The sequence below is a fragment of the Mus caroli genome, chromosome 16 (assembly GCF_900094665.2).
Source record: "Mus caroli chromosome 16, CAROLI_EIJ_v1.1, whole genome shotgun sequence".
NCBI lineage: Eukaryota > Metazoa > Chordata > Mammalia > Rodentia > Muridae > Mus > Mus caroli.
Window position 1 is genome coordinate 91,951,713 of NC_034585.1, and position 26,829 is coordinate 91,978,541.

At 44.7% G+C, this 26,829-nt stretch overlaps 1 protein-coding gene across 1 annotated transcript in view; it reads left to right on the plus strand.

Annotated features, from left to right (window-relative positions):
• Positions 1 to 1,998: 1,998 nt before the first annotated feature.
• Bace2 (beta-secretase 2) overlaps positions 1,999 to 26,829 on the plus strand; it is an 86,331-nt gene continuing 61,500 nt past the window's right edge. The window contains exon 1 of the mRNA XM_021184823.2: positions 1,999 to 2,474. Coding sequence (XP_021040482.1) covers positions 2,175 to 2,474 — 300 coding nt within the window. The 5' untranslated portion in view covers positions 1,999 to 2,174. The remainder of the gene's footprint in view (positions 2,475 to 26,829) is intronic.

Below are 26,829 nucleotides of genomic sequence, written 5' to 3' on the forward strand. Positions count from 1 at the left end.
CAACACTTCACTAATTGGGCCCACGTATGTTTTTATTTTAATTGTTAATGTTTCTCATTTTGGAGTCATAGTTTGTTAAATACAGATCAACATACTGAGGCCCTCAGTCACTTGTAAGAGTGTAGCTGGATCCTGGAATCAGAAGTTGGAGAAGTTGTGGTGTGAGAAGAGCTCTAGTGAGCAGAACCAGCTATCTCCAGGGGGTGCCAGAGAGGCAGCCCATGTCAGGAAGTGTTGTGAATGCAATGAGGCTGGAGAATGCTATGGCCACACAGAGTGAAGACAAGGTATCTGGTGCTACCACTTCAGGGCCTGACCAAGGCCTTGACAAGATGGCCCTACCACTCATTAAAACGACATGTGCTCTTGATCCTGTCTCTATGCAGTTGTTTATACACCCCCCCCCCCTTTTGCCAGGAAAAGCTTGGAATATTCATGCTACATGAAATAGAGATTTTCAAATAAAAACATTAACTAGATCCGAGTTTTACAGATTTCCCCTGTGTTTGTTTTTTAACCTTAGAGAGATCAAATGTCTTTAATATTGATCTTATACCTTATACATCCTGTAGCACCTGAGTTGATGTCCTCGATAAATTCCATGTGCTCCCAAAAGTATGCTGTCATTCTGAGAGCTGTCTGGGTGGTCCCCAACCCCTCAAGACTGAACACCAGGGTTTGTAAATAACCACCTCTTTTAAATTGCCCTTTCCTTACAATCTTGAATTTAAATGTGAATATATGAATGTAAGAGTTCGTGATAACTATGCAGATTTATGGGGAATAACAATTTAGGTTCTATCCTGGAATTCAATCGGGCCTGCCTTCATGTGGCTGGGGATTCCTTGAAGCTTGGATAGAGTTAAGAGGGGGGAAAAGTGCAACCTGTAACCAAAACCATTTAGAAAGTAGAACAGCTGAAGATCTGGGGCAGAAAGATCCCTAGTAGAGCAAGACAGGATTCTGACATTGGAAAGGAAGGAACAAGCACGGACACTTGTATCTGGAAGTTCCGGTCAAGGATTAGGGATGCTTGATTTCTACTTCCCATTGTTTGAAGATGGTCTTGTTTGTTTTTTAAAAAAAAAAGCCAACATAATTCAGCTGGAGGAGACACAAAGATTTCTCCTATTCCTTGATTCAGCAAAAATCGATGAGTTTAGCTGGTGTAATTGTCCCCCCCCCCCCCCCCCCTGCGTTCAGTACCTGAAATAAAATAGCCCTCTGAATGCATTTCTGCGGCTTCGGTGTCTGGCTAAACAAATATTAATTAGATAATCTGCGGAGAGCTGGCGGGCGGATGAAAGAGGGGGCAGGCTGGATGGCAGCCTCATTTGGGACCCTGATAGTAATTCACTATCTTGGTGGACTGACTGAATCCCTGGGAGACTGAGCTCAGCTCCTAGTGGAATTGAATCTGCATTAAGGACATGAGGAGGCCAGGAAGACCAGGCCCAAAGCTACCTCCTCAAGCTGTGGTTTTGGGTTCAGGGGAGGGTAAGCAGGAAGGAGCAATAACCCAGATCCCTTCTCAGAAATTCAAAATCCGCTCACCTGCCTCCCCTAGCCCTGGGGCTCTCAGCGTCCCCAGCCTCCATTCATACTTAAATCCTTTCTCAGAGAACCAGCTAACTCCTAAGGAGCTGGAAGGGGAGAGCCACGCGTGGGAGAAGCCCGGAGAGGCAGCCAGACCCCGTTGGAGTGCGCTTGGCAAGCAGAGAGGCGCACTCTTTCACAGTTGCCTGCCCTGCGCTCTGAGCCTTAAGTCCTAAGGGCACTTCTGCCTCTGCAGGGACAGTGGAACCCCGCGGGTTCCTTGAGCGCAGGACCAGAAAGCCAGTTTGCGCTTTAGCTGCCCCTTTAAGGGTTCCTGAAACTTTCCAGCAGCTCTAAGCTGAGCCTCGTCATATCCGTTAGCCGTGGCCTCCCGGGCACGTTCCGGGGAAATTTTGCACTCCAGTTTCCCGGGGAAGAGGCGCGACCCGCGCCCATCCTTGACCTTGGCCACGGAGGAGGGACAGGGCCTGCGGGGAGGCGGCCACCAGAGGGGGCAGCGACTAAGAACTTGTTCAACTCTGCACCGCCTTCTCTAGCCTCCTCCCTGTCCGCCCCGCCCCGGCCGGCTAAGGACCGCAGAACCGCGCTCGCAGACTCGCCGAGCCCCCGCTGCGGGGATGGGCGCGCTGCTTCGAGCACTCTTGCTCCCGCTGCTGGCGCAGTGGCTCTTGAGTGCGGTCCCCGCGCTGGCCCCCGCGCCCTTCACGCTGCCCCTCCAAGTGGCCGGGGCCATGAACCACAGAGCCTCGGCTGGTCCCGGACTCGGGACCCCCGAGTTGCCCCGGGCCGATGGTCTGGCCCTCGCACTGGAGCCTGTCAGGGCTACTGCCAACTTCTTGGCTATGGTGGACAACCTTCAGGGGGACTCTGGCCGCGGCTACTACCTAGAGATGCTGATCGGGACCCCTCCGCAGAAGGTAGGGTTGGGGGCGGTGGTTTCTGGGAATTGACTCCACGCGATTTAATGTTGTCTCTAAGGCAGTAGCTTTCCCTGGGAAGAAGGAGGGTCAGGGAGATGCATGGGTTGGGTGAGGAGTGGAGGCGCGCGCTAGGGACGCACCAGGGAGCGCAGCCTCTGCCCCAGCACAGCTCAGGGGGTGTGAGCAAATGTTTCAGAACTTGGTGGCCCTCCCCCACTCCGTGGAGCTTGACAGCTGAAGGAACCTGTAACATGCTTCAGCCCCAGGAGCGACGCCTCCTTCCAGCAAGAGCGGTACCTGCTGAGTGGGTGGTGGGTGGGGTCTTGGAAAAAGGTGCTGTTAGGTGCAGGGAAATCACAGGAGTTGATACCATCTCTATGCTGTCTCATTGCTAAAAAGACTCTTGGACAGCATCCAAGGCGCAGTACCCTTTAAAAGAGATTTCTCCATGAGCTCAGCTAAAAGACACCCGGTTCCAAAGTGTCTCTGCAGGGTAGAGCCAGCCGCCTTCCTTCCTCGGAGTTTGTTTGCTGGCTTCCTCATAGCTGTCCGGCTGCCCAGCCTCTGGTAGCCGTGCACCCGCCAAGGCATGCATCCTGCGGGGGTTGGAGAATGTGAATGCCATTAGCTGCTGGGAAACACCGAGAGCGTAGCGAGTCGAAGATAAAACAAACGCAGTCCAAACAGCTTTCTTCTCCGCCTTGCGCCGATGTTCACTTAACACTTCGTGTGTCGAGGGAACACGGCCTCCCAAGCACGGAATCTGGCAAGGGAAACAAAAGCCTCCCAGAAGTGATCCGACCCTCTCCAATTCGAATTCAAGTTGTCTCATGAGTTGAACGCACCGTATGAAGACACTTTATTTTTAACATCGTCGTTGGGGGTTGTCATGCTGATGTGATTACCCATAAATAGAACATGCTCATGACTTTTGTATAATTCTAATTAAATTATTCAAGACTTTAAGAGGATGCGCCATGCTAATTTTTAAAAAGAGAAACTGCAGAGTAACTTCTGTAGTTGTTTAGACCTTCAAGAGCGTTTTACCCAAAACGTTAGTTGTGGTTGCTGTACAGGGTCCTTGTGTGCGCAGTCCAGAAGTGGCTGCAGGGCAGACTGAAGGGAGGTGGGTGGGCTGTGTCAGCTGAGGAGGCTTAGGGTCCCCTGAGCAGTCTGACCACCACGTGAGCATGATCTCAGGGCAGAGGGAATCCTGTGAACTGCCTTTGGCAGGACTGCACAGAACAGGAGGGACCTGCCTCTTTCTTTTATACACAGGCCTCAACTGAATCCTCATGTGTTAAGGAAAAGGGAACCAGGAAAAAAAAAAAAAACAAACAAACTTTAGAGGAGAAGACTTCTCTCACAAAGCTCTCCCTTGCTTTGCCTTTGTTGGTAATTCAATGACCTTTACTTTAAACTCAGTGATGAAGTTTAATTAATTTAATTACCCAGGATGTAACGAGCACCCAGGTTTGTATCCTTAGCACAGCCAAGGAAGTAATTCCTCTGAGGTTATTTCTCAGCTAGAATATAGCATGCTTCTAAGCAAGGCTGGTTTGTGACAGACAAGTATCATTTTTGCTTATCATTCCACAGGAGTGAACTATTCTGTATTGTTGCCCTGGTATGATGAAGGGACAAATTGCTTCATGGCAAAATCTGTGCCTCAGGTGCTTCCATTGTAAAAGCTGGGTGTTGGCAACCTGGTTTGGCTCTGTAGTGTCTCTGATGCCAGCAGGGGTTTGCAGATGCCTAGGGAGAGCAGTAGGGAGGTGACCTCTGAACCCCAAAGACAGTATCTGCTGTAGTAGTGGGCACAGGGTCATTCATGGAATTGAATTTTTGCTCTCTGAAACCCCAGGTAAACTTGCAGAAAGAGAGGGAAGCAATAAATTAACATGACTTCTTCAGATGTTAATAACCATAATGTCTTCAGCCTCCATGTGTGATGAACACCTTGGAAGTTGTGGTCTCTCTTACAACCACCCTCTCATATCATAACCAATGTGTGTGTGTGTTTCTGTAGAAGTATGTATGCATGTTTGTGTATGTACAGGTATGTGCATATGTGTGTACCTGCCTGTGGAAGTCACAAGCTTGGGCATTATTCCTCAGGAGGCTATTCACCTTGATTTTTAGATGGGTTCTTGGTGGGACTGTCCTCTTTCTGACTGGTGTTTGGTGCAAATATTCACCACAAGCCCAGCTTTTGTGCTAGCATTGCTATGTGCCTCGAGAGTGTCAGGGGTGAAGTTTGGAAACATTGAGTGACTTGCTAGTGCATGGGGTAATAAAGAGGGAGGGTGGGAAATGGAGCCCAGGTCAATAGGCTGAAGAAGCTAGGCTTTGAGCCACGGGCAGATGATGCTCATTCCTGCATGTTTCTGGTCTGCTTTTCCTTGGTTTGTGCTACACTGTACCCTTACTAGGCAGTGGCCCCTGACCAGTGCTGGGATGTTAGGGACTGCATGTCTGACAGTACCAAGAGTCTCTCCCATACCCCATCACCCTTTCTCCTCCTCCTTAAGGCCATGCTTCAGGGCTATCTTAAGGAGTAATTGGATGCAGGAAAGTCCTTGAGTGGAAGGATGCTAGACGGGAGTCTGGGTGTAAACCAAAGCTCACCAGAGTCCTGCTATCCTATGGGAAAGCCAGCCTTTGGAAGTATGCTTACCCCTGTGTGATTTCATTAAGAACTGGGATCCATTGTCCTGCCTATGGACTCTGTGAGGAGTCACAGGCTACCCAGCAGCCTGACAGAGCCTCAGAGCCCCGTACTGGCAGGCAGGCCCACGTTGGCATGGAGATGAGAGTCAGGGTTACACACTGATACCATTATGTGACTCCTATCTAACAGGAGACCGGCATGCCCTGGAACCATGCAATTTGCTCTTATTAATAATAATACGAGTGTTCAAAAGTGATTATAATTATAGCAATCTACATTATTAAAATATACTTTCATACTCACACCATAAACCCAACTGAAGATAGCAAAGGTCCACAGCTATATGCTTTATGGTGCCTCAGAAAAGGCTTTGGAGGCTTTCTGTTGGAAGATTTCTGTTGTCTGCACTGATATGGGTGAAACAACTGGCAAACTGTCTTCACATTTAAGCCTTCCAACATAAACATTTAACAGAGTACTTTGGCACATGTGCTGGGTTAGTGAGCAACCTCTTAGCACAGCAATTGAGAGTACAGAATAAGACTCCGTATAATTTAAGAGCTTTTTTTAAAAGAGTAAATCACTAGGGTCCCCCAAACACATTAAGCTCACATTAAGTAAGTGAGGTTGGAAAAAAGAAGGTATCCAGGCAAGGGGAAACCAGGAGGGGGGGCTCTGATAGGCTCACTGTTAAGGATGATAAAGCATGAGAACACCAGACTAGTTGTAGCCTAATTATTTGGTTCTGCCAGCTGCCCTCATTCCTTCAACTGAGATGTGGAGCCCCCTGGACCTTAGAAAAAGGATTCATCAAAGGATGTGAAAGGCTGATAGACAGAGCTCAAGGAAACAACATCAGTACCTACCGTGATGTCTTGTGTATCCAATGTAGAATGTCATACTAAACATTTTTGTTGTGGGATGTTGGATCAAACCCACACCAGAAAAGTATTTCATCATCAAGCTTTGTATCCTATTCCTCAGCCTCAGCAGTTTGCCAAGTTTGCCTCATTGGATTTTCATGCCTTCCTGTGGAGACTGTACAGTCATTTGATTTAATTTTAAGATGGAAACAGACTTGTCCTGAGTCATGTCTCCACAGCCATGCCATGAAGAGGCGGGTCCATCCGTCCTATCAGATCCATCGATACTTGGACCCCTGTCATATAAGTCCCGTCTCAGTAGAGTGACTTTAGAAAAGAGCCACCTTCCCTTTTCTGAGTATTTGGTGCTGCTGAGGACAGTGAGGGACACTTGTGTCTCAGATGACCAGAAGTAAGTGCTACCCTTCTGAGACCTCAGTCCCCCATGGTTGATGTTCTCAGCATTAGTGTCTTCAGATTCCCTACCAAACTCCACAGACCAGAGGCTTAAAGCAATGAAATCTATTCCCTTATGGCTCTGGAGGCTGGAAGCCCCAAATCTAGGGTGTCAGTGATGAAACCATGTTTCCTCTGGAGGTTCCAAAGGAGTATACTTCATTTCCTAGTCTTAGCATCTGATGGTCTCTAGTGTTCCTCTCTTGTAGGTGTATTGCTCCAGCCTCTGCCTCCATCTCAGCTAATTCTCCTCCCTCTGTGTCCATCATATGCCTACTGTCATTATAAAGACACCAGTCATTGGAGTGCCTTACTTCACTTATTTATATCTGCAAAGACTCATGTTGCAGACAAGGTTATGGGGCTTGGATTTCCCACTCTGGGCTGCACAGAAAATGGTGGTCCCATAAAACTGCATGATCTATGATGCTACAGCTGTCTGTCTTAGACACTTTTCCTATTGCTGTGATAGAAGACTGATAGAAGCAAATTAAGGGAGAAAAGTGTGATTCTGGCTCACAGTTCAAGGACAGTCCACTGTGCAGGTAGGTGGCAGTACTTAGAGCATTTTATTCCTTGGTTCCCATCCAGGGAATAGTGTCAGCCACAGAAGGCAGGTCTTTCCACCTCAGTTAATATAATGAAGGCAGTCCCCACAGGCATGCTTGGAGGCTCATCTCCCAGGTGAGTCTAGATCCTGTCACGATGACAGTTAACACTAATAAACACGCCATCTAAGTGTGTCTGATTATAACTCTGTGATGTTTGCACAATGACAAAATTGTCTAATGCTGCATCTCAGAACATGTCCCCATCCATAAATAGTGCCGTGTCTGCTTGGGGGAATACACTTTTATCCTCACATCCTTTCTAAACTTATAATTTTTAGATCCCACTTGTTATTTGTCAATAATTTCAGGTTGGAACTCAAGTGCAACATTCATTAAGATTGAAGAGCAGACAGAGGTTTGGTTGAACTCATCGGGGGCCTATGGTAAGGCAGTGAACTGGAGGAGGCTCAGAGGGAGGGAGTTCTGATGCTTTCTGCATTCTTATGTTGGTTTCCCCACTAGAGAATAGTTGTATACATGATTAGCATGTCTCTTGTCTTTGTTCTAGAGTAGCTGGAATTTGTGTTTTGGTTGAAGCTACCCAACTTCTGCAAGGTCAAATCATCAGGATTTGAATTGTGGTTAAGAAAAACTCTGGTTGAAATTTGTGCTCTAAAACCTTATCAAGCACCAGCCACCCCTCAAGAATCAGGATGTGTTTAATAAGGAAGCCTGTCAGGACTCTTTCCTGACACACCCCGAGTATCTGCTTTCCTGAGTCAGAGGTGGGTCAGCCTAACCTGATTTTCGAGGTTAGCTGCCCAGTCTTCCTGTTTCCTTCAGCATGCTTGCAGTCCGCACTACTAACTAAACACCGGAAGAGAAAGAGTAAGATTAGCTGTTGATATCTTTGTTTGCTTTCTGTTGCTAATAACAAGATGCCACAGACTGAACAGGTTATGGAGAAGTTTGTTTTGGCTGCTTCTGGTCCAAAGTTGAAGGCCTGTATCTGGGGCTGTCTCCTTGTTGGCCGAGTCCCAAGGAGACATCGCATGGAGAGGTCTAACCCGACAGGCATTTGGAGCTGATCCACCCCCATGGTACTTTTCACCTGTCATTCTTATCACCTGAATGCATTCACAAGCTCACAACAACAGAGCCCAAACCAACCCCTAAAGGGCCTACCTCTTCCTGCATTGTAATACAAAATTAATGTGAGAGTTGAGGTGAATCTACACGTTAAACCATAATCATTATTTTACATACTGGCTTAGCCCTGGGTGCTCTCTGTAGGGTCTGGTCACATGCTATGGGACTTATTTTCTATCTTAGCTTTTGGCTTCTGGGGTCAAGCCTTTGGCTTTGCGTGCAGGGTTCACCCAAGCTTGGAACTGCTAATACCTGTCTTCCCCCATGCAGAAGACAGCAGGAACAGGGTGGCCCTGTATATGTTTCTCCATCCCACCTATGCCTTGCTTTTACAACTTATCATTGCATTTATGTATCTATTGTTGGAGGAACGTGCACATGCCACAGGGCATTGCAGAGGACAGAGGACCATTGTCAGAGACAAGTCTCTCGTTCTATAGTGTAGGTCCCAGGGATCAAACTCACATCATCAGGCTTGAGGACAATCCTGTTAGTCCCCACTGAGCTATCTCTCCAGCCCATGTCTCCTTCATGACTAACAGTGGGCCTTCTGTTCCTTTGGAGGTCTTTCTGTCTTCCTGGTTCCCTTCTGGTCATCCTGCTCTGCTGCCCAGCCCTGGCCAGTCATTGGTTAAGTTGTGGAAACAGGCAGAGCAGAATGTTTCTATGAGGAAATGGCCTTTCTGGCCTTCTCTTAACTCCTCGCTGTGAAGATACAAGGTTGTAGGTAGAGTGTGGGGAAAGGGTGAATGTCACATAGTTTGGGTCACTTTCCTGCCCCTGTATGTCTGTGTGAGACGCAGGTGAACTAGACATCACTCAGCTCCTCTTCGTCTGTACTTGACACTATTGCTACCCAATAAAAATGGTCATATTTTAGAATTCCCAGAAGAAGTGGCGCCTTGTCATGCTGACATGCCAGACTGGGAATAAAAGCAGTGCTCTTGAGTTAAAGATTGGCCATCCAATGCAGGTCTCTGGGTGGATGTTGGGGTTTTATTACTCAGTACATTGTATACCAGTGCTGGGAAACATACAATGTCAGAACTGCCTGAGTTAGGATGATGAAGAGGATTGGGGGTGGGGAAGCAGGTGATGCCCTGGATTAGGTCCATCATTCCAGCTAGCCATGATTGCAGTGGGGGAAAGCATCTCTTTCTATCTCACACTAGCTTGAAAGAGTCAAGGAGCTAAGCACAGTCTCCTGGTCTCGCTGCAAATCACCACTGGCTCCACTTTAGCAATGGTTTTGGCAATGGGAAAGAAACAGGTTCTGGGTGTCAGTAATGCCTACCCCTGCCAGAAGCCAAGATCTTGCATGTGCATATGCTGGGGTATTTCTGTGACAACACTGAGGGGCCACTGGGGGATGATCCTGTTGACAGAGACTTGTTGCTAGATATGAAGCCACATCTTGCTGAAGGTGAAGGTAGATTCCAGAGGTCCTGAAGGACCAAACGAACTCTTTGTTGGTGCCAAAGAGTTTTTACCATTGGAAGTCCCTCTGGGGTAAGTACGTCTGTGTGGTATGGCATGCTCGACACCTAGTGCTTAGCCCACATCTGTTATTTCTGGATTTTAGGTGCTGAGAGGAAGTTAACTCACTTGGCTGAGCCTCTGTCTCCCAATCTGTAAACTGGGGAATTTCACCTAGTGATTTGAGGTTTCATGGAAGCCTGGATCCTTCTCAATTATGATCTGTTCTATTGGCCAGAATCTTTGATGAGTCATTCAGGGAGCTTCGGGAAGGAAAGATCTAGTGTGCCCGTCAGCAGGGACAAGAGCTTCTGGCTCACAGGTCACAGTGGGAATCACTGATGCTAGGAATCCACTGGCTCACAAGAGCTCGCTGCAGTGGTTCTGGAACAGGGTCCATGCTTCCTACCTGGCCTGAGATTCTGCCATGTCTCATGTCCACCAGCCATGCTGGATTCTATCCTTGGACTCTATATGAAGACCATTGCAGAGGCCAGCACCTCCTCTGACTTGTGCAGAGTGGTCATTTCTCGTCTTCCTAGACGACTATCTCTTGAGTATTTCCCTTTTTGTCTACTTTAGAAATTTCTCTGACTTAGGCAGATTGTATTCCAGAAAAGTCCTTAGATTGGGCAATTGGGAAGCCTGAAATGCAAGTCCTTTCGATGCACTGCTCAGAGTCGCTGTCCTGAAGGCAGCCTTTTAGAAATGCCCTGTCTGCCATGGAGCCTTTACTGTGGATTCAGAAAGACTGAAACTTCCAATATGCCACTAATAAAGCCAAATGAAAAAGAAAAAGCTAACCAGAACCTAGCAGATGCCCCGTGTCTCTCCATTGACCTAAAAGGGGTTCTGTTACCCTGGTCACCACCCTGCTGCTCTCATGTGATTGTGACTTACAGTTGTAGGAGCTCAAGGATCTGCACAGAGGCAATGCAGATGGAGTTGCTACCCGATGTGGGTTAACTGGGCTCCCCATTTTCTCAGTTAGACTGCTCATCATACTAAAGCAGAGAGGTGGCTGTGCTAACTGTTGGGCTCTGTTGTACTCTCCAAAGCTGTCCTGGCTGGGAAAATTGACACTCCCTCCAACCCTGTCACATATGCAAATCCCTTTATTTTTATTTTTCTTAAGAATCACTTTTAATTTTTCATATGTATGTATGTATGTATCTACATATATATATATATATATATATATATATATATATATATATATGATCATGGGAGAACTGGTAAGAGTCCAGAAGAAGACATCAGGTATCTTGGAGCCAGAGTTATAAGTATTAGGAGTCTCCTGATGTAAGTTCTGAGAAACTAGCTCTGGTCCCTGCAAGAGCAATATTGGATCTTAACCCCTGAGCCATCTCTTCAGACTTGCAGCTCCCTCTAAATAAGCTGGAGATATCTAGATGGATCACTGCCACCCTGTACTCTCAGTTCTGGTATCCACTTGTGTCAGACATTATGGAGAAGTGCAGAAATCTAGCCTGAAGAAGCAGCTGTCCCAAACATCTGTGTTCTAGACTATAGCGAGCCTTAACTGGAAATGGTTTGTTCTTAATTTTTACAAGTTTATTTCCCAGGGCTATGACCTATAGCAGATTAGAAAGAAACAGAATTAGGAAGTGGGCTCGGGCCTAGGGAGATAGACTAGCCAGTAATTTACTTGCCTACAAGAATGAGGGCAAGGGTTCAGTCTCCAGAACCCATGTGAAAAGACCCAGCACGGTGAAACATGGTTATAATTCCAGAGTTAGAGAGGCAGAGACAGGCAGATACCTAGGGCTCGCTGACAGGCCAGCCTAGTCAACCAACAAGCTTCAGTCCAGTGAGAGGTTTTGCTGGTTAGTTTTTGTCAAGCTGACACAAGTTATAGTCATTTGGAAATAGGGATCCTCAACTGAGAAAATGCCTCTAAAAGACTGGTCTATGCTCAAGTCTGTGAGGAATGTTCTTGATTAATGATTGATGTGGGAGGTGCCACCCTTGGACAGGTGGTCTGGGTGCTGTAAGAAAGCACAATGAGGAATCCACGAGGAGCAAACCAATGAGTAGCCTCCCTCTGTGATCTCTGCTTCAGCTCCTGCTTCCAGGTACCTGCCTTGCTCAAATTTCTATCCCAGCTTTCCTCAATGATGGACTGTGATGGGGCATGGAAGTCAAATAAACCCCTTCCTCTCCAGATTGCTTTTGGTCTTGGTACTTACCACAGCAATAGAAAGCAAACTAATGCAGAGATTATCTTTTTAAAAAAGTGACAACAACTAAGGACTAACAGCCAGGGTTTTATTCTTGCTTCCAGATGCATGTGAATACATGTGTACACATGCAAACATGTGTGAACACATGTATGCACACACACTCAAGGGAGCTAATACACTATTAATACATGTCAAGGAAGACAAGGACAGTTCGGATAAAGTATGTTTCATGTTTATTTGGAGAATCAGCTGTGGTCAGATGTGTTAAGATCTCAGTGCAGCATCAGTCATGGAGTAAGAGTTCCAGAAATCCGAGTCCCAATAAGCATAGGGAATACCAAGCCAAACGCTGTTCTAAGCCCTTGGATTGACAGTTAACTACACAGAGAAGGTCCTTGTTTTTACACACTCAGTGTTCATATGAGGAAGACAGATTGTAAAGAAAGCAAACAGTATTTTTGAGAATGCTGTGCCAAGGTGCAGCCTGGGAACGCATGTCCTGGAAAGAAGACTGCCAACCAGGCTTTGGGAAAGACACTGCTGAGCAGGTGCAGATGGAGCTGGTCTGACAAGATGAGAGGGACTAGCCTAGAGAAGATGAGTCAAGGGTGAGCCAGGAGGTGCAGGTGGCCTCCTCATGCTGTGTTTGTGTGGGGTGGGGGGCGGGCACGCATGTACACTGTGCTTGTGTATGTATATGCATGCATATGTGCATATACATGTGTATGTGTGTGTGCACACTCACACAGATGTGTGCATGTGTGTATGTGTGTGCATTGTACTTGTGCATGTGTACATGCATGTGCATGTATGTGTGCATATACACTTGTGCATGCATATGTGTGTGTGTGTGTGTGTGTGTGTGTACACATGCACATATGCAACATGCATATGATTTCCTAGACCCTACTTCAGCAGGAGAGCCTCTCTCATCTACTTTATAAACACCCTGTAGAGTTGGGTTTATGAGAAAAAAAAAATGCCTTACAGGGCATGCATACATTATACCATACTACTTATGTGCATGTGTAGGAGTGAGTTGTGAAGAGTATTATTAAATATGGATGGCTTGGAAATATCTGAATTTTAAAGGAAACTGAAACCCTGAGTGCCAGGGGAGGCAGCATGGTAGAGACCATTTATCACATTGTGTGTTGTTTGGTGGTCTCTTCATTTGGGGCCCTCAGAACAGGCGTGCAATCAGGAAATGGATGTGCCTGGTTTACTGAGGATATCCCAGGATATTCCAGGAAAGCTATGGGTACAGGACATGGTACCAAGAGTGGATAGCTGCAGCCTATCCCCTGATGAGGCCTATATTAGTTACTTTATGTTGCTGTGATAGAACACCATGACCAAGGCCACTTATAGGAGGAACGGTTTATTTGGGCTTATGATTTTATAGAAATACAAGTCTATCACCATCACTGTAGGGAGGCATGGTAGCAATCAGGAAATCAGGAGCAGCAGAAAGAGCAAACCGAGTGGTGAGAATCTTTACACTCTCAAAGCCCCACTCCTGTGACACACTTCCTCTAACAAGGCTGCATCTCCTAAAGCTCCTCTCCCACCCCAGAAATAAAAACAGCGCCACTGGCTGGGAATGGACTGTCCAGTTACATGAATGAATGGGAATATTCTCATTTAAACCACCACTGGGAGCCTTTGAGGGATAAGGACAAGCAAGTACAGCAGGATGGGCTGAGGACAAGGGTGCCAATGAGCGCCATCACCCACTCCTGCCTCTTCTGGGCTGCAATTGATAGTGTCCACCACCAAATGCACAAAGTATAATTCAGCCCACTTGTCCTATATTATCCAGAATCTAGTTCTGCGTGCCTCTATGAGCCAGTCTGGAGTAGACTCTAGGTTGAGTTTTGCTTTGAACTTTTTCTAAAAGATGACAGTCTGATGTTGGAGGTACAGAACAAGAAAGGTTGGCTGGGGGTGAAGGGAGATTATGTTTGAGGCTAAAAACAACCATAAACCTGCCTTTGAAAGACAAGCATCCTGCACATAAAGACATTCAAAGGCTCTTGAATATCAGGTGCCTCACACTGCTGAATAGTGGTACAGGAAAGTCTTAGGATGCTAAAGGTGCCAGATCTACTGACTTCCTGTGACCCATGGGCACATTTAGCAAAAGATATGAGTTTTTGCATCCAGAAAAATCCAGCATGTCATAGTTTTATTGTACTCTTATCAACACAAATTCTTAAGTATAGTCATGCCATATAGGACATTCTGCTCAAAAGACAGAGCACATATACAGAGGTGACAGCCTAGAGCATGACCCGGTGGAGCAACTCTAATTGCCTTCGCACTATAGGCATCGTGGGGTCCCTCCACAAGGCACTGCTCTCATATTGATGGTTAAGCTGGTGTAAACAAGCATGTGTGCCAGCCATTGTAAGTGCAGTTAGGAACAGCAATCATACTTTAGAAGTGTAATGAGAAACACTAATACTCGTTTATCGATGTACTATGTTCTTATGTTATTTTGGAGGTGTTTATTCTACATATAATAAAAAGGTAATAGTACCCAGCCTCAGACTGGCTCTTCAGTGGAAATTCTAGAAGACAGTATGCCATTTTGATGTGGTGACTCTGGGCAGGCTCTTCTAGAGGAGCTAATTTCTAAGAGGATCCAGATTGTGATATTATTGAACTTGACCCTATATGAACCTAGCCTAGTCTGTCTATTTATGTCTTAGTTTTTAACAGAAAGGCTTACCAAGGTTTTTATATTTCAGTCTAAAGCTAGAATGGGGGTATGGCTCAGTGGTTAAAGTGCTTGTTGTGCAAAATTCACATAAATTCTGGGTGTGCATGGCCTCCTGTCTGTAATTCCAGCCTTGAAAGGTGAGGCAGAGGATCCTTAGAACATGCTGTCTAGTGGACTATATGGATTGATGAGCTCTGGGTTTGACTGAGAGACCCTGCCTCAGTGCATACAGTGGAGGAGCAATTAACGGATGATATTCTACATTAACCTTGGGCCTCCATATGCACATGTACACACAAATACAAACAACACACACACACACTTCATACACGTACAAACATGATGTCACATGCACATAAAAATCTTAAAAGTGAAAACCATGTAAACTAAGGATTCGATGAAGGAAAAACGTTTTGGGTAGTAGCACACTGTTTTACTAGAAATAGGTAAAGACAAATAAATGTTTATTAAGTATAAGAGATAGACATTCTAGCAAGATAATTTGTAATTGAAGAAAGAAAAATGTGGCCTACAAATTCAGTGTAGATTATGTGTGTGGGGCATGAAAACAGTTAACCAAAGCAATACTCCAGCAGCGATTTACTGAAAATGTTCCCTGAAGTAGTCCACCAAGGTAGTTTCTCAAAGCAGTTCACTGAAGTTCACTGAGGTGGTTCACCAAGGTGTTTCTCTGAGTGACTCATTCAACTGTTACACTGAAGCAGTTCTCTGAGGTGGTGACTCTATACTGAAGAAGTACATAGTAGGCCTCATGCCTGCTTGCTTCTCACTCACTGGCTCATCCACACACACTTTGTTCCTCCAAACCCACTTCATGGAAAGGACCTTTGTTTATCTATAATGCTGTATTTTGGCACTGTTTTCCTTGAATTTAGATATGGGTAGATTTAGAAATCTCAGCACGGTGCTCATTACAGTGATAGGCTCATATAGATGTGTACCCTGAACCAATGGCTATACCTACGTATATAGTAAGTTGCGTTGTGTAGGTTTGTGTAGATACATATTGTGGTGTTGCCACAACATAGAACCACCTAACGCTCTTCATTGCTAGGTTGCAAGACTTTTTGCAAATGTCAAGCTGCCAGGAGCCTGCCCGGTGCACTGGGGGTTCTCTTTGGAAGGTAGCCAATTGGCCAGGGTGTTGGCAGGGTGTGCGTGTGTGCAAAACTTGGTTATGTGCGTGTAAAGGTTGCTTAGTACTAATAATATTTACTTTCTTTGATTCTTAGTTATACTGGGGCCAGAAGCAGATGGCTTCAGAGGAATTACCACCTTTTGCTTAACAGTGGGAGGACTAGGTAAATGATTTATTGCTAGTGCTCCCTTCTCCAGCCCAGCATCCAAAAGCCTCTCTCTGGCTGGGATGGCTGACTCTGGGAAACTGAGAGGAAGGAAGGAAAAAATAATTAAGATCCTTTATACAGGCAAATATGGACAGACACATATACATTCATATACCCACACTCTGGCTGGGCTCAACCATCTGTCTCAATCAACTCCATAAGTATTCATGCATGCTTACATACACACATATATACCTACATATGTACATATGAACAAATAGACATATACATTTGGATGGATAGATGGATGGATGGATGGATGGATGGATGGATGGATGGATGGGTAGATGGATAGATGGATGGATGGGGCAGAGCTCCCCAAACTACCACACCACCTTTATTTCTTTTCTCTGGCCTTTTTATAGACAAAGTTTCTTAGAAAATTACCTCACAGATAAAATCTTACACAAAATGGGTGTTACAAAATGATGTTGATATTAAGTTCAAAGCAGTGTTTCATTCTATAAGCTCATTCATTATAAGTTCAAAGCAACAGTTTCAAATGGCCTTGTCTTATCATAGTGCACACCTGTGGCTTTATCATTATACCCGAATGCATTGCCTTGAACACAAATTTTTCCCAAGCCTATTTCTCTTTTTAGTATGATTATTAAAATTCATTGTATTCCCTATTATGCAGACTTAACTTACTACAATGAGGAGTGGACACATTCTATTCTTGATTTTTTTATTACATCTTTCTAGCAAAATAGCTAAAACTATCTCTTAAAACTGTCTTCCTAAAATTATTTGAATCAAAACAGGAGTTCTATAGAATCATTAATCCATCTAAACAGCATTAATTTATGAAAGTTCATCTTTATGTTGATCTTCAGGAAATATCCTCAATGGGATGAGCTAATGCCCAAGTATTATTATATTAATTTAATAATGACAGGAAAAGCATATCAGCTACAAGAAGCAATCTGGAGATGAAGTCTCTTTGGGACCTTGCCTCATAGAGATCACCCATCTCAGACCATGCATAAAATGGTGGGCCACCCCCAGTAAGGCCACCTGCTAGCCTTAGCCTATCCTGGATGTCTCCTGACATCAAGCTATGCAGTATTTTAAAATCATTTTCTATTAATAAATATATATATATATATTCATTTTGGCTGAAGAGAGAATTTCTCCTGCCCTTCCTTTTGATTTCTCTAAATCCCAGTAGTAGAGCCCAAAATACTGCTTGTAGTAGTCAGGTTGTAGGCAATACTCTGGGCTATACTTATAGAGGGCAGCCTTAACTTGCACCCAGGAAATGAACTTCCTCCTTCTCTCCATGTCTGAGCTGATGCATCACTGGGGGCCTTCTTGTGTCTGTACAGACACATTCCTCACTGTCCTGAGCTTATGAATCATGAAGCTGGCTACCTGAACTGAAAGATCCCAATCTTTACATCAAATGTAGACAGTCAGGCCTGCAGACCCTTGACTTTAAGCCTACTTGTTTACCACCCCAGTCCACTGGGTCTCTTGGTGAGGTGGAGCTACTGGTCCTCTGCACATCCAGGGATCCAGGAGTTTGCTCTTTCCCAAGTCTCCTTGGTTCTGTAAGCACCCCAACTCTCCGCTCTGTATTGTGGGACAACAGGATTGTGGGGTCCCAGAATCTGCAACTTCTCTAGCTAAATAAATGGCATCTGGATCATGAAGCTCTTCTTCATGGTCTACACTGATAGTGTGGACAGCAAGCACAATGCACTCATGATTCCTGGGTCTTTGTACATGTACTGCCTCTTTCTTTACCTCTGGAAACTTCTGGGACAATCTCGGACCTAGTGTTCATGATGTTATGAGTGATGGTTAGTATCTTAACGTTGAAAGGATCCTGAATCACCTAGGAAACAGCCTCTGGGCCTGCTGTGAGGGAGTATGTAGGTTAGGTTAATTGAGATGTGACAATTCTATTAAAGTGTGAGCACCTTGATTCCATGAGCTGGGGTCCCAGGCTGAATAAAAAGAAGAAAGTGAGCTGGCTGAGAGAGTCTACATGTGGTAAATTGATGTGGAAAAACAACCTTACCTGTGAGTGGCACCATCTTATGGGCTGAGGTCATGGGCTGACTAAAAAGGAAAGCAAGCTGAGTGCAGGCATCTCCGTTTCTGCCTCCTGACTGGATGTGACCAAGCCTCTTGTGATCCAGGCACCATGGACTGTGACCAAAGACTGTGAGCCCAAGTCAATCCTTCCTCCCTTACATTGCTTCTTGTCTTTCCAGTGTAAAAACTCGCCAGAGGCAACAGGTCAGCTGCTCTTGACCCACCCCTGTTGTCTAGATATTGAACTCTAGATCGGTGACCGTGATTCCCCATCATTTCTATGGAGTCTGCGGAGTCTGCTTCAGCTTTCACTTGACACCGTGGTTTTCACTCCCAGCAGCACTCTCTGTTTCCTTGAATGCTTTCTGTGGGACCTTATTTGTGTTTCCTCAGGGGAAATTAATTACGATTTTGTTTGGCATGTTCTCCCTGCCTTTCATGTTTCTCCTCTGAGAGCTTTTTCTCAGTTGAGGGACTCTCTTAACCATCTTCCCATCATTTGCTTTCTGTTTCCATCTAAAGAAATGTGTGTGTGTGGGGGGGGCTAGGGGGTTGTTGGAACACAGCACTGTGCACACAGAGTCTAGAACACATATCTACTATTGACCCCCATGTATAATGTTAGAGACATGCAGTGACAGGGTCTCTGTGTGATGTGACTGTGTACATTATGAATAGACCAAACTCAAATTTCTTCCCATCTCTTCTTCAGACCCAAAGCATTTCATCATTGTTTCCTTCATGATGTAGGTCAGAGGTACAAACAATGACACAAATAGACCTCTCTTGAAGGATTTAGAGAAATCAAAGGTTGTTTTCTTGGTCAAAGTACAGGTGTGACTCCTTTATATAATTTTTTAATATTTTTATACTTTTTAATTAATTAATTTATTGTGTGTGTATGTGGGGGGTGTATGCCATAGTGAGTGAGTATAGGTCTGAGGACAAATTGTAGAAGTCAGTTTTCTCCTTCTCTCATGTGAGTCTTGGGGATTGAATTCAGGTCTTTAGACTTGGTGGCCAGTACCTTTCCCTGCTGAGCCATCTGGCCAGCTTACCCTCTCAACCCTCCCATCTTTAATGAAAGCACAAGAACTTTATTATAGACAGTCAAGGTCTAAGCAATAGACAGAGATCAGGAGACACCAAGAATGCTGAGGTAGACTTAAATCTGAGATAGTGATCAGATTCTAGCTGTCTCTGGAAGCTTTCCCATGTGAAGAAAAGTTAATCTCCACTTGCTAAAGTCACTCCAAATCTAGTTTTCTATTTACTCTCAACCAAAAATATTCCAAATGGTTCACCCTTATCTCTTTTTGGAAAAGAAGGATAATCCCCAATTTTTTTTATCTACTTCCTCCAAATGGCCAGTGTGTGTGTGTGTGTGTGTGTGTGTGTGTGTGTGAGTGTGTGTGTGTAGAAAGAGTCTCACTCTGTAGCTCAGGCTATCCTATAACATACTATGTAGCCATGGCTGGGTTCAGGCTAATGGTGATCTCCCTGCATTAGCCTCCTGAATTCTGAAATTATAGCCTATATATGGCTACCAAAGCCATTTTAGTATTGTCTTGGCAACATTAGTAGCAAGATACTTATTTCTGGTAACAATGATGTAGACCCTGTTGAGAATCTAGACTATGGATTCCATGAGAATATGTATACCTAAAGTACAGAATCATATCCATAGGCAAATCTGGCCCATGGCCTGATTTTATTAATAAAGGCTTATTAGAATACAGACATGTTCGTTTGCTTACACATTGTCTGAGGCAGCATCTTAGTTCATGAGCTATAACTGATTTCTAGAGGTTGGGTAATTTGTGAAGGATGAGGTGTTATGTAGTTCATGGTTCTGGAATCTGAGAAGTACCAAGGTCAAGTGAAGACCTCAATCTGTGTTATAACATGGCAGAGGGTATCGCATGCCATTACAAGTCAAGTATGCCAGTCAAAATCTCTTATTATGATAGAACCACACTGAGGCCTGATAACCTCACTTTATTCTAATTGATTCCCAACTCCAAACAACATTGATGTAGAAAAGTTTGAGATTAAGTTTTTTTACATCTGAATTTCCAGGGTCACATCCAACTCCAGCAGGCTACAGAGTGGAGAGGTTGCAGGAGGTATCCTATTACCAAGTCTAAAATGTTTTTGATCTGACATGATACAGGAAGCATTTGTAGTTTACACTCAGTTGCTGCTGATCAAGGGGAGAGTATTAAGGAGATACCTGTCCAAGAAAGCTTTGTCCCCAAAAGGAAGTTTCAGGTGGGAGGCAGCCAGCAGTGAGTGTTGGATAGGAGAAAACAGTAGCTCTGAAGAACCCAGAGTGCCTCACAGGAAGTAGGCCACACCCAGGATATGATCCTTGCAGATCATTGTCCTTACCCTATACCTCCATCCTTCCTGTTTCAGGGCTGGAGACATCAATGCAGAGTCCTAAGCAAAGTAGGGAAATATTACCATACCTAGCCATACCACCTCCCTGCTATAGGATGCAGGATGCAAAACAGGCGAAGCTGGTCCCTCTTTGACTTGCCCCCAGTGACTTCAAAGGTAAGTCTTGTTAGGAAGTGACTGGATTGGGACTGGCTTTATGAAGGAACTGATGCGTGTCCTACTAGGTAAGGTGGATCTCTCAGCAGTGGCTTAATTCTTGAGAGGGTGAGCAGGTCCCTTGGAAAGAACATCCCTATGGTAGAAGAGAAAGTTGGCTACACAGCTGGTTCCCTTTCTACCATGTTGTGAGAAAGCCAGATGTTGACATGTGTCTAGGATTTCCAGCCTCCACAACCACAACCATAATGAACTTCTTTTCTTTCCACAGTGTTCAGCCTTAGGGATTCTAGTATAGGAACATAAAATGGCTGAAGCAACACTAAGTGGAAGCTTTAGCTGTTGATAGGGCTGGACTCTTAATGCCTAAACTCAGTATATTTCTACAAAGCTGAGCCCCATGAAAGATTTTATAGCACATGTTTGAAGACAGATGCATGGTAAGAGAAGCTTCTGTTGTAGTGTCCCATAATGCAAACTCCGTGGAAAGTAGCTCTGAAGTGTCTAGAAAACTTGCATATGCATTTATCTTTGAATAGATTCTCAGACATCTATTTCTGGGGGTTTTATGCTAAGGTTATGCCAGGGGAAAACACAAAAAGCAATTCACAAGGCTCCACCATTGCACCAATGGCGATGACAAGTGGTAAGAGTCTCATGTTCATTGTGTGGGGACCCATTTATCAATCTGTGCATCACTGACACAGAACCCCATAGAGCTGAGCAGGAATGTATGTGGTTGCTGAGAGAAAAAAAAAAGGCAGGAAGCATCCCACTGCTCATCTGAGAGCAGCATCTAGCATGTTACAGGAACTTTGTTCAAGAAATGGCCCAGCATAGAGGTCTCAAAAGTTGAGCTGGACATAGTTCCAGGGAGCCTGTGATGACCCTGTTGCAGGCAGGAAGTAAATGAGAGGAGGTTTGCCTTGGTTTTTACTCAGGAGAATAAGGAATGCGGCTTTGCCAAGTTGTGATGAACTAAGTCTTGTTGGGTCACCTGCCAGTTGTGTATGTAGATCACTAGTGACTGTGGTTCACCACAGTCTGAAGCTCATGGCTGGCCTCAGTGTGCAGCCCTCCTTATGTAACTGACCTCTTTTTTTGTTTTTTGGGTTTTTTTTGGTTGGCTGGTTCTTTGCTTGTTTGTTTTTGTTTTTTTTTTTTGTCTTGTTTTGCATTTTCAAAAATAAGATCTCTGAAGAAGTATGAGTTCTGTGGTTTCCCTTTCAGAAAGTCAGGTTTGCGGATTTGTTGCCTGATCTTGTCAAAACTACTATTCTGTTTAGAAGATGCTCAAAGGAATTATAAACACAATTCAATCATGTCCCTTTAAGCTGATATTTTTACACCTCTAGAAACTACTTTTATAAGAACTTGGTGCTGTGGGCAGCCTTGAGCCATTATCTGTAAATGTTTCCATTATTACGAAATGATGTCAGTTTACTGCCTATCAAAATACTTTTAAAACCTGAACTGGAAACAGAATTTTCTACATACATAAAACTCTTCCAAGGATTTTGGTTGTTTTAAACAAAGAAGACACTAGAAGGCCAGTGAGATAGTTTAGTGGGCAAAGGCACTTGATATGAAACTGATGGTCTGAGTTTGATCCCTGGGACCCACGAGGTAGAACGAGAAACCAACTTCTGCAAGTTGTTCTCTGACCTTCACACATGCATTGTGGCACACACACACACACACACACACACACACACCACAAAGTAAAAGCAATGAAAAAAATAAATACTACTAGAAGAAAACATTACCTTCTGCTGTGTGTGCTAGAATGACAGATTGGCCTGAGGGAAGTGACAACTTCCTTGTCTCCATCTCCACTGTGCAGATAAGGAAGCTGAGGTGCCAACCAGCTGCCTTGCTGAGGTCCCAGAGTGTATGCTCTGGCTAATGTGCTGTTACATATTTGATAAATTTCACACCTGGGCCAGCATAATTCAGAGGAAGGACATACATGGGTCACAGGTGCACACAGAAGCATTGAATGTGCAAACTTGTTTTCATTGGGGTGCATTTCCAAAGTTACTCATCTGTGAAGGTTAGAGAGTATTAGTCGCCCACTGGAGTCAGAGTATCTTGGTTCACTTAGCTCATGGTGCTGAACTGTTGTGGATATTCAGTACATATCAATTCATGAGCTCTTTGACTGATGAGGTCCTCAAGCATGGCCCTTGAAGGACACACCTGCCCCTTCGAGAGCGACATCCTCTACCAATCAATCCCAGAGCAAACCAAGGATTCTTTGAAAGCCTTCCTCCACAGAAATACTGGCTTCCAGCAGTGATCCCCCTGAGGAGCACTGAAGCTGTATATTTCACGCCTTTCCAATTAGATGGGATGATCACACACCCTTGACTTTGAGCAGTGCCTACTGCCTCAGGAAGTCTCCAGGAAGGCAAAGTATTGCTGGTACTGTTTAGCTATTCCTACTAATGGGAGAGGCAGGCTTACTTCCCACACCACTAACTTATCTCCTTCCCAAGACAGATCTTCCTGCCTCCCTTAATCTCAGTCTAGAGGAAGCCAGGTGAGGGCGTGGCTAAAAGGAGCTAGGAATGCTTCCACTAGCCATCAGCAAGTCTAGCAAGCGCAGTGCAGGTTCCCACCCAACACCTGCACCAAGGCATCTTATTTTGATACCTGGATGGAAATAACACCTCCACTGGCCTCCACCTGTGTCTGTACGAGGAGTAATGATTCTCTTGGAACAGTTTCCTTCCTATCTGGACCAAGGAAGCCAAATCCTAGGAACTTCCTCCAGGTCTTGGGTACCACCAAGGTCCAGCCTCAGTGTGAGGAGGGTCCTGAGAAAGGCAGGAATGGGAGTGGAGCTGATTCAAGGATGAGTCAGAGTCAGCAGAGGTTGCAAGCTGTCAGGTCAGGAGCTCTCTCTCTTCCCCAAGGATCCTCATCATTCTCCCGTCTTCTCCTTTCTCCCTTCTCATTCTTTTACCTTCTCCCTTTCTGTTCTTTTTCCTTCTCCCAACCAGAGAGCCTGAACCCAGTCTCTTATTTTTACTAAAGCTACATCATCAAGGATTTGACTATTGTTAATAATTATTTTTTTAGAAATCCTTAAATTTACATAACATTTCTACAAATCCCAGGTCATTAGTTCTAATCCCTGCTTCCTCAAAACAGAAACTAAACACAGCAAAAGCATGTTTCCTTATGGTTTTTACACAGCCTGTTCTTCACAGGTAACTGGGCACAGCTCTTGTGGTTTCCTGGTACAGCAAGCAGCAGTCTTTAGTAACTGTTTTCATGTAAGAACAGAAAGGTGACAGACTACTAGGGTTTAAATAAGTTCTTACAAAGTTTTAAATTTTATGTAAAAAGCAGCTAGCTTTCTCTAATATCTCTCCAGGCACTGTCGTCTTCAATCCTTCAAGTAGCTAGGAGAACAAAATACTAATGTTTTATATGCTTGTACATAATTTTTTGATTCTCTAATCTTTGTTTCCTCATCCTAGCAATTCCATGCCCTCATACACTCTTCTTCTAATACTATTTATTTCTAAATTGTATACAAGCCTTTCTCCTATAAAATAAACCCATCTATCATTTGCTTGTTTTCTATATTCCTTCTTTTCTTACCTATACCTTTTCTTCTTGAGCAAACTTTAACTATCTTTAATGTCCCCAAGTTCACCCTGGCTAATTAATGCAGCAGTCATTGAACTGGAAGGTTACATGTATCTCCTCATGATTCCAAATTCGAGACCAAGTCTGGCAATGAACTATTTCTACAAAGGACCATGTAGTTTTGTATGACCTCTGCGGTTATGTTATCTAGATCCTTTCCCATAGCCTTAAAGGCCAAGCAGAAGACTTGTTCCTTGTCCTCCACAGCTTCATAACCACCTCTATTCTTCATTCCTGAGAACCATATCTGATTCATTTATTATGGAATGATTAGCTCTGAGTAGTAGGAGAAGTGTATTCCCCAAAAAGAGAGATTAAAAGTAAAATAGAAAAGACAACAGATCAGTTCCAGGACAAGAGCACTCATCAGCACACATGGGGGATCATGGGGATCAATGGCCTAGCAATACTCCAGGGGCAGGAACTGTGTCACACCTACCCTTATGCAGCCATGCTAGACCCAGTAGGATATCCTTTCTTTATGGCCTCTGATTGGGCTCAGCAGAGAGAGAAGCTGGTGTGTGATAGATTCCAATTGTCTTCTTTCCTGGCTTCATAGCCTACACTTCACTCCACGAGGACAGGTTTGCTCCACACTCTAGCTCTGAATTCTCAATTTGCTCAGCAAAGCTGTGTACACTCTACTTCTTGAGACTGGGACAGGATAGTCCCAATAGCAGCAGGTCCCTTGTGTTGTCTGTCACCCTACCTCATGCATACTTCCATATGCTACTACACTCCTTCTCTTAAGGTGACTTCTCAGGGAGTCTCCAGTGGAATGCTCTCTGTCCTGATAACTGAGAATAAGCTTGATTCAGCTTCTAAGTTTATCTAAGACTTTGGGCCACATAAATTCAAACCCCACTTGCTTCAGAGATTCAGGGAAGTAAAGAACTCAAGGATATCGTTGTATCCACTCTCCTCCTAGCTGCCCTCTCTTAGGACTGCCTGTGTACATGTATGTGAGAGGTCTTGGATTGATTGAAACCAAGCTGTTGACCAGATCTCAGGGCTATATTCTTGTACTACTGTATCATCCACACACACACACACCCAACCTGTGGGTGATTTGTGGCCCCTAAACTCAGAAGTCCTTAGAGTATCATTGTTGAGAGACAATCTTTAGAGAGGTGATTAAGTAAAAAGAAGGCAGTGGGATGGCCCTGGTTCTGTCTGCTTGATGTCTTTATAAGAAGAAGAAATCAGGACACCGCAGTGGGACATATAAACAGAAGATAGCCATGTACCAGCCAGGGGGAGCCACCTGCCCTTCCTCAACCTTAGACTTCAGCTCCCAGTGAACTTAGCACTGTTGTGGTATAAGCCTGAGGTCTGTGGCATCTCATTACAGCAACACCAGCAGACTCACACTCACTTCTGTCCCAGCTCTTGGTTCCATGGTTACCTTCCTTGAACCCTCAAACCCTCCATAGCAGGAGCCACCCAGTTCCCAGTGTTACCTACCACACCATCTCACCTTGACAGGAGTGAGGAGAGAGTGTTCTCTGCTACAGCCTCCCATTTAGCCTCTCTGTGCTACAAGGAAATCTTTGTTCTGCATGTTAAACAGCACAAAAACTTACCCATCATCCACTAGACACCATAAGCCATTTAGCTCCCATTACACCAGGCAAAGTTTTAAGAGAAGCTTAATAGAGTTAAAGTTATTTGGTGGGTTTTTTTTTTCTTCCTCAAATCAAGATACATCCACTTGGGGCAAAATTGTGACATTCTGGTGAATCTGAAATTTATGGCTTCTTTTATAGCCAATCATCCAGGAGTCATGGCTGTCTGGCTGCCTGAGCTCTGAGCACTTGAAACAAAAAGGATTGGAGTGTTTGGTACAAAACCTGACACTTAAAAGCATCAGGCTTTCAGATGTGATGCTCTGAATGTCGCCTGCATCTTAGCAACTCATTGATCTCCTAGCCCAGAAGCCTCCTCCAGGAAGAGGAGATTTACAAGGACAGAGCAGCTGGCTCAGATCTTCACTTTATCCAGGAGCTGAAAGGCATAAGGGGTGGGCTGGCTCGGAGCACTCTCATGCTCTCTTCACCTGCTGCCTGCAGTTCTTCTGTGTATAAATCAGAGTGCAGGAGATTGGGTGGCTAAATCTTATTCTCCAAGTCTGCACTTGAGGCCTTTTCTAAAAGAAATCTGTTTGGGGGCAGACGAGATAAAGTTTGAGTCAATTTTGACCACGTCAAACAGTAACAAATATTTTTCAAACTGGCAGTCACAGAGATTTTAGGGTAATCATCAATGCTTACAACTTGTTTTTAAGTCTCTGGGTGAATGCTGACTGCATCCCTGGATGGAATAGGGTAGGGGGTTGGAGTGCTAAGTAATTACTTTGTGTGTGGGTTGGGTGTGTTTGTATACAGGTGCACATGCACATGTGTATACACACATGTAGAGGCCAGAGGACAACCTTGGGTGCCACCATCCACCTTTTTGTTTCATTGTTGATATGGGGGTCTCCAAATGACCTGGAAGTCACCAAATAAGCCAAGCTAGCTGGCCAGCAAGCCCCAGGGGCCCACCTGTCTCTGCCTCTCCAGTGCTGGGACAATAATCTCAGAGCACTAACCCTAGCTGTTTTAAAATGAAGATTGTCTTTGTGATGAT